An 8,649-nucleotide genomic window follows, 5' to 3' on the forward strand; every position below is an offset into this window, starting at 1 on the left:
TTGGGAATTGAACATAGGGCCTCAGACATGCTGGGAAAATGTCTACTTCTGGGCTACACTCCAGGTCTCATATTCTCCATTTAGATGAGAAGAAAAGATTCTAGCCACATGCCTCTACTTCTGATACTTGGAGAGCAGAGCCAGGCAGTCTTTCAAAGCCTGGTCTATATAGCAAGTTCCAGGTCAGCCAGAGTTACACAGTGAAATCCTAGAGAAAGAGAGACAGAAAGAGAGGAAAATATTCTAACACAAGTGATTTAAGAACATCAACATTTATTTAACATGATATAAAAGAAATGGGATATGAACATTTGCATTAAACTATAGTAAGCAGCCTTTATTCCATGTGCTCATTGTATAATATCTACACAATGAACATACTTACATCTGTACACAAACCAAGTACTGGATCTAAAAGCCTGCTATTGCTGTACACATCTATTCCAATGACGTCAATGTCCAGTATTTCAAAATACCTATGCTTGTAATTGTTTGGCTTTTTAAGGAAAAGCTAAGCAATAGCATTTGTGTTGAAGCAGACGGAGTGTGGCAGTAACTGCTGATGGTGCGATCTGACCGAGGATGAATTATAGCAGAAAACAGGACATACTTCACTTAGCAGTAATAAAATGGCACATCTTAAATATATTTATATAAAATTTTTACAAATCAAGTGTCAAACAAAGCACTGCAGTAGCCAAAATGGGCCAAAAAAAAAAAAAAAAAAAAAAAAAAAAAAAAAAAAAAAAAAAAAAAAGGAAAGAAAACAAGCTTCACAGGGAAGTAGAGCTTTACTGAAAAGCAAAAGAAACGTAAATCCACCTAGAATTAAGCATCCAATTCTGGGAACTGCAACTAAGCAAGCTCTGGATGGAGCGTACGGAGAAAGCACCTTGACTGATGTGCTCTGAACTCATAGCAGCAAGCGTGGAGAATGGTGACCTTCAGACTACGGAGTGCACAGATGGGCCATTAAAGCTATTTTGGAATAAACATTTTCCAAAGGTGATAAAACGATGCCCTGTGGTCAGAAGCATCAGAACTATGAATTTCATAGATTTAAGGTATACTGTACATCTTCTTACATTGCTGAGGGTCCACAGCTTCAGCTCTGTGTGCTCTCAACAGACATCAGTGCAGCTGAAAAACAAGAGAGGGAAATTACTTTTGACATCTGCAAAGCTAATGAGTGGCTATGTCCCAAAGTAACTAAGGCAGAATAGGCCAAACGTGGCTGGAGAACCCTAACATGAACACATGGAAGGGTACTTTCTTAACTTCTTTAAGTGCAACTGAGGCTGTAAAAGTGTGTGATGCAGTTGAACAGCAATTCAGAAAAATGCCTCACACCAGTAATGCAGGCTAGCTTTGCCTGGTCTCACTATAACACACATTAACTGCCTGAGCCATGTTGACAGCAGCACATCTGTGAGGATCCCGACATCCTGCCAAAACCACACGTTCAGAAAACGTGACATATACAATGGTAAGATCTAAGTAGTAACAGTGTCAGTACCACAGGACAACTGTGTGTGGTGGTCAAAACAGGAGAAGGGAGTGTCTCTGGTGATGTCTGTGCCTGGCTGTAATGCCCATTGCCATTAGAGCTGGAATACAAGGTAAAAGACAGTACTGGCACACACCTCTAATCCCAGCACTAGGGAGGCAGAAGCAAGCAGATCTCTGTGAGTTTGAGGCCAGGCTGGTCTACAGAGAGAGAGAGAGAGTTTCAGGACAGCCAGGACTACATGAAGCTCAGGTTGGCCTGGATTTCACTGTTTAACCAAAGATGACCTTGAATTTTTAGTTGTCCTGCCACTGCCTCCCAAGTGCTGTGATTACTAGTGCGCACCATCATGCCTGGTTCTTTGTGCTGCTAGGAACTGAATCTAGACCTTCACGAGTCGCAGGTGTGGGCCCTACATGCCCAGCTCCTGTAGACAGCTTTTTGAGACAGGGTCTTGCTTTGGCTCCTGGAACTCACTGTTTAAACACCAGGCCGGCGTCAAACTCCCAGAAATACACCAGTGTCTGCCTGTTCGGTGCTTGGATTAAAAGAGTGTGCCACCATAGCTGGCCTGTGAACAGTCCTCAGTGTCCATCTCTATCCAACGTTAGGAGGTGCCATCCATTACGCCACATGGCGTGTTTGTTTTCCCTTGTCTAGTGTTATTCTGTCACCAGTGTCACTTATATACACACACAGCTGTAATAATCGGTTATTACTAACTCTAGCAAATACCTCAACCATGTACAGGAGCTTCTGGACAAAGAGAAGACCTACTACAAAAGCGAGGATGAAGACAGACCCCAGAATACAAGCCCTGCTGCAAGAATGCCCAAGATTTTCTGAGTCTTCGTGGTAAGTGTTACTGATTATGGCGGCCCAGGAATTTATGGTAATTCAAAAATTCCTAAGAGGTGGTAGATACTGAGAAAACGTATAGGAAAGGCATATAAATTCTCACTCTACTTCTGCTTTTCATGAAAAGAAAACTATCTGTAAGCGCACATGTACAGGTAGAGTAAGCAGTGTGCACACTGCATATGCTGTTGGAAGTAGAGGTCTGGAGCTGGCGGGATAGTTTAGGAGAGCCTACCACCTCATTGATAACCCAAGTTCAAACCCTAGAATGTTTATGGTGGCGGGACAGAACCGACTCCAAAGTTGCCCTCTGGCCTTCACACACCTGTGGCACGCCCCTGCCTGCACACATACACAATAGTAATGAAAGGTCCAAAAGAAGCAGTGACTCGGAACACTATCCTCAGTTCTAAAACTGCAGTCCAAGGAGCCTGGTAAGACTGGCCTCCACCACATCATGGCTCCAGCCGTGGGACTTCAGTGCTCCGCCACTGACTGCATCATAAATATCGCTTCATCCTTTAAAAGAGAACCAACTCATACAAACCTTACTTCCCCAGGCAGAGATGCCCAGCTCAGTGCCCAAGACTTTCCTGTGAGCATGAAAGGGTAGCACCTGCCTCCTTGGCCCTGAGCGTGGCAGGACGTCAAGCTGCAAGGCTGCGAGGGGTCCGGCACAGGCCGCTCACCACAGACTGCGCTGCTTTTATGGATGATGCTATGAGAGACTGAGACAACACACAGCCGAAGCCCGACTCCCTACAAGGCCAGTGTGAGGAACCTGAGCTACTGCCTGGGCTTCAGGGCGCGGCCCACTGCTCTGGCACTGGCCAGGGTTAACTCACTTGTATCGCTTGTCCAACAAATGAATACATCCAAGTAACACACTCCTAACATAAGGTACCAATGAGAAGGAGAAGACATACTTCTGAGACTACACACACATGAAATGCGGTCCCTCTGTGAGCTGTGGCAGGGTGGGCGGGTCTGCTGATGCGGAGGATTCAGGAGACGGAAACAGACTTTTCACTAAAACACACCAAGAAAACAGAAGATGAGTATATACACACAGAAACACGTATACATAAATGTTGTGAACAAAGATACTGAATATTTATTCTGTGTTTGTGTGGGCATGAGTGTGTGCATGCTTGTGGAGGTCAGAAGACATCTTAGAAATCTAACTAATGCCAGGCAGTGGTGGTACAGGCCTCTAATCCCAGCACTTGGGAGGCAGCGGCAATAGGATCTCTGAGTTTGAGGCCAGCATGTTCTACAAAGCAAGTTTTAAGATAGTCAGGGCTACAGAGAAACCCTGATGAACCAAAAAGAGGAAAAGAAAAAGAAAGAAAGAAAGAAAGAAAGAGAAAGAAAGACAAGAAAGAAAGAAAGAAAGAAAGAAAGAAAGAAAGAAAGACAGACATGAAAGAAAGGGAAGGAAGGAAAGGAAGGAAGGAAGGAAGGAAAGAAAGAAAGAAAGAAAGAAAGAAAGAAAGAAAGGAAGGAAGGAAGAAAGGAGGGAAGAAAGGAAGAAAGACTGAACAGTTAAAGCAGTGCTTCCAGGGATGACTTTCCCCATGGACTCAGCCTGTTCTCTCTTGCTTTGAGGTCAGTTCCCAGGTGTCTGTCACAAGGTACTGTTTTGTCTTTTCTAGTTCATGCAGCTAAGTACTAAGAGGTGTCAGTGCTGTAGGCTCAACACGGCAGCACTCTAACCCAGAACCTAGGATGACAAGGCACATGGCTGACAGACACATCCTAAGGCTGGCTGCAGTAACTGATTTCACTGTTGCTACTCTGGTTTTAGGCTGGCGTGAGAGTGAAGTTAGAGGACTGGGAATGTATTTCCCCTTGCAGAGTACAAGAGAGAAACAACCAAGAGGTAGGGCGTGGTGGCTTTTAGTCCCAGCCCTCAAGGCAGAGGCAGGAGTGCAGAAGCTGTATGTGAAGGCCGCGCTTCCAGCCCACATTCACACGGAAGCACCCCATAGAGATGGAGCATGTGTGATAGAGAACAGCACAACATCTGCTCTCTAAAGTGCTATGGACAGCGTGATACTATCACACAGAAACCCCAGTGTGCACTGGGGCAAACTAGACCACTGCAAACAAATCATCTTGTGTCTGTAGATTTCAACTGCACAGCTCCCAACCTATCCGGTGTGATTTCTGAGGATCCTGGCCTGTGATCGGTAAGATTTCCATATAGGAAGGAATCATCATTTAAAAATGTTTTGTTTTAAATTATGTAGCAGGATGTGGTGGTGCATATCCTGGGATTAAGTGCTTTAATCCCAGCACTTGGGAGGCAGAGGCGGGAGGACCTCTGTAAGTCTGAGGCCAGCCAGGTCTACAAATCGAGTTTGAAGACAGCCAGGGCTACACAGAGAAACTCTGCCTCAACAACAACAACAACAACAACAACAACAACAACAAAACATGTATGTCTGCGTAATGAGTGTTTTGGTTTCTTAAAAAACCTAGCTATGTTATGCAAATCTGTTTTCGTTTTAATCCCAGAGGTGGGATAAAAGTCTTCTTGATTATGATTTGCTTTGGGTGTGATCTTTGCCAGCTGCAGCTAGTTTAATTCTGGGGACACCAGAAAGGGTATAAATTGGAGAGCTCCAAGAGGGTCCAAGACTCTCTGTTCCTACAGCAGGAAGTAGTCTAAAAAGATCTCAACCACTCCTCTCCCCATAAACCTTCTGTCTCTTCTACCTGGTATTAGGGTGTTGGAAGGGATTATGGTGGAGAAGGGTGGAAGATTATAAGAACCCAAATAAAATAGATTAAAACAAAACAAAACAAAAAACAAAAAACACTGCCAACATGTCTGTGTAGAGGTGGGTGTACATGCCAGGTGTTGAAGGCATTAGATGTGGTGCCAAACTTTGTAAAAGCAGCATGTAGTCTTAAGCATTGAGCCATCTCTCCAGAGCTAACAATTTCTGAGACAAGTCATGCTATGTTAGCATAGTCTGGCCTTGAACTGCCTTCAGTCTCCTTAGTACAGGGACTGCAGGAGACAGTCACCATTCCTGGCTCTTCTAGGATCTTTCTGGAAACAGTTTACCATGTCATGGTCGAAAAGTACAATGAAAGATAATTCTCTGAGCCTCAAGGAAGAGTGACAGAGCAGGGAGAGTTGCTTCCTGTCCAGTCTGATGACACCTGGAGGTTCATGTACAAAGGAAAGCTGAACACTAGGAGTTAAGGTGCTGAAGTAAAATCACGAGCTGAGAAGCACCCACTCAGGAAAGTAAGAAGTATGCATCTAACCTGTGGTTTGGTTCTCTGTAGGAATCTCAGGAGCTGGCTCATAAGAAGCAAGAGTTTCCTCCTCTTCATGAAGACTCTCTGCTTCTTCAGGAGGGCCTTCCGCCTGGTGGTTCGTCATGGCCACCTCTTCTTGAGGGCTAATGAGAATAGACTGCATGTTACAACTCGCAGGACACCATCTAGCTTCTCTTTTGTTCTTCCGATACGGGGTCTGGCTACATGGCCAAGGCTGTTCTTAAACTTCTTGACTCAGGTTCCCAAATGAGAGCACAGGTGTGCACCACCACCTCCTAACTTTTTAATTGAAATTCATACTACATAAAAGCTGGGTATGTGGTGCATACTTGGAATCCCAGTACATGGAAGGCAGAGTAGAATGATCACAAGTTAAGGGTCATTCTGACTTCATAGAAAGGGAGGGGCCAGCCTGGGCTACATTGGGCCCTCTCTTAACAAACACACCCACTCACACAGGAAAGATGCTACCATCTATATTTAATAACTGCTAACATTTTTCTCATAAATAATGTTATTTTCTTTCTTATAAAATACACACAGAAAAAAGACTGGAGCAAATCATCTACCCAGTGTCAGCAATTCCCCACTTTGCCACTCGTGTGTCAGCTAAACCTTACATGAATTTCTGACTCCCTACATCAATACTTTTTTAAAAATTTATTTTCATTTTATGTGCACGGCTGTTTGCCTACCTGTATGCCTGTGTGCCATATGCATGCACACTACCCTCAGAGGCCAGAAGAGGGCATCAGAGCCTCTGAAGTGGAGTTAGACACAGCCGTGAGCTGCATGTGCATTTTGGGACTCCAAAATGAGTCCTCCTTCATAAGAGCAGCCCAGCGCTCTTGACTTGCTGAGCCATCTCTCCAGCCCCGAGCATGTGTTTTTCGTATTTGAATACCATTATACCGAGTCAGTACTCGAAAGCTCTCCGGACTCTCCTCTAATGCATGTTGGGACTGTCTGCTTGGATTCAAAGAGGTCTGTTCACTATATCGTTGGATAGCATTCTGCTGTCTCTGCATGTGTGGCATATGAGGTGCACACGCGTGTGTACAAGCATGTGGAGGCCAGAGGTATTAAGTGTCGTCTTCTGCTGCTCTCTCTGATATTTTCCGAGCCAGAGTCTCTTCTTGGGGTTGGCTGGACTGGCTGTGCGAGAGCTTCTGGATCTACCTGTCTCTGCACAGGCTCCTCAGAGTCAGGATACAGGTGAGTGCTGCCGTATAGGTTTGCTCGTCCATACAGAGATCTGAGCAGACGAGCTCGCATTTGTGATCAAGCAGTTTACTCATTTCTCCAGACTCTTAAAGTCCATTCCTGATCCAAAAGCTTGCTTTGTTTGTTGGTCTCTCTATGTAGCCCTGGCTATCCTGGAACTTACTCTCTAGATCATTCTGGCCTCACACTGAGAGCTCTGCCTACGCTCCTCCCGAGTCCTCCCATACCCAGCTTTACTCACTAGTTTTAAAGAATGACACAGCTGGGCTGGAGGGTGGCTCAGCAGTTTAGAGCCCTGGCTGCTCTTGAGGAGAGTGTGGGTTCTGTCCATATGGCAGCTCACAATTATTTGTTAAATCCAGTTCCAGCCTTGGCGGCATTGTGCACACATATATACACTACATATATACATGCAGGCAAAACACTCCTACACATAAAAATAAATAAATCATAAAAAGAGCCTCACAGCTTTCTGAGCAGCTGGTCCCTTTGCTGTTTAGCTCTTACCTGCATGAACCGTCTTCAGGCACCGGCTCTTTATGCCTTTCTTTATCCATCACTCCCTCAGAATTCATTCCATTTGGCTCAGGTGTAAAAAGCATTTCATAAAAAACAGTTTCAGATCTTCTAAGCTACAAAATTAAAAAAAAGTGCTTTTCAAAGCATTCTTAGCATATTAATATTAGTAAAGCTGAGATGATCACACTAATTAAGATTATGCCCCCAAATTATACACTATCACAAATATTTGTGGATAAGTATAGATTTAAGCATATTAAAAAGTTAACATTATTTACTGCAAAAATGCATAAAGTCATTTATACAAAGAGATAATACACATTGCAGATGCAGCTATTAGGAAATATTTTTATGTGGTGAGCACATCAACCAAAGGAACTCTGTCATTTAGACTTCGAGGTCTCTGAAGGCAAGTAAACCTTAGTTCCCACAGTCTAATCTTCCCATGCCCCACTGCCTGCTGTGTCTGCTGCTTCTACCTTTCTGCCGATGGCTGCATTCTGGGGTTCAGCTTCTTCTAGGTGAACAGTTTCTGCTGCTGGAGTTTCATGGTCTGGCTTTACATCATTTTCTCTGTGGATGGTGTCCAGCTCCTTAACATTATCATCCCTTCTAAGAGTCTGCTCAAAAAATAGACAACATTTTTATTCAAGTACTTTTACATTTTCTTTTATTGCTTTGAGTCAGGGTCTCATTCCAGGCTGTCCCAGAACTCACTATGTAGCTCAGGCTGGCCATCAATTTGTAATGAGTCTCTTGCCTTGGCTACACAAGTTGGCAGGACTATAGATGAGGTGTCTTTTTCTTTCTTTTCCTTCCTTCCTCCCTCCCTCTCTTCCTTCCTTCCTTTCCTTCCTTCTCTCTCTCTCTTTCTTCCTCCCTCCCTTTCTTTTTTTTCTGAGACAGGGTTTCTCTGTATAGCTTTGGCCATCTTGGAACTCACTCTGTAGATCAGGCTGGCCTCAAACTCAGGAGATCTGTCTGTCTTCATCCTGATTACTGGGATTAAAGGCATGTGCCACCACTGCCCAGCTAGATGGAATTTTCTATGTAGATCAGGCTGGTATGCAAATTGTAATCCTCTGCCTACACTTCTTCAATATTGAATCTTTAGGTCTGCGCTACTGCTCCCTAGCCTTAAAGCACTTCTGTTGGATTTATTCTATTTATTTATTCTTTCTTCCTTTATTTCTTTCATATGTATGTATGTATGTATGTATGTATGTATGTATGTATGTATGTAT

The 8,649-nt window shown here is 44.1% G+C and overlaps 1 protein-coding gene across 7 annotated transcripts in view; it reads right to left on the minus strand.

The window, feature by feature from the left end:
- Nucleotides 1-743: 743 nt before the first annotated feature.
- Nucleotides 744-8,649, minus strand: part of Plekha5 (pleckstrin homology domain containing A5) — a 179,963-nt gene continuing 172,057 nt past the window's right edge. For 4 of the 7 annotated variants that reach the window (XM_055610336.1, XM_055610329.1, XM_055610298.1 and 1 more), the window contains 4 exons: nt 7,885-8,025; nt 7,394-7,518; nt 5,648-5,784; nt 744-1,140 (listed from right to left, as the gene is read on the minus strand). In XM_055610336.1, coding sequence (XP_055466311.1) covers nt 1,106-1,140; nt 5,648-5,784; nt 7,394-7,518; nt 7,885-8,025 — 438 coding nt within the window. In that variant the 3' untranslated portion in view covers nt 744-1,105. Of the gene's footprint in view, nt 1,141-3,291; nt 3,395-5,647; nt 5,785-7,393; nt 7,519-7,884; nt 8,026-8,649 lie in introns of all 7 variants that reach the window. The other 3 variants (XM_055610323.1, XM_055610314.1, XM_055610305.1) reach the window with 1 other exon arrangement.

The sequence above is a fragment of the Psammomys obesus genome, unplaced genomic scaffold (assembly GCF_907164565.1).
Source record: "Psammomys obesus unplaced genomic scaffold, mPsaObe1.curated_primary_1811, whole genome shotgun sequence".
Classification (NCBI taxonomy): domain Eukaryota; kingdom Metazoa; phylum Chordata; class Mammalia; order Rodentia; family Muridae; genus Psammomys; species Psammomys obesus.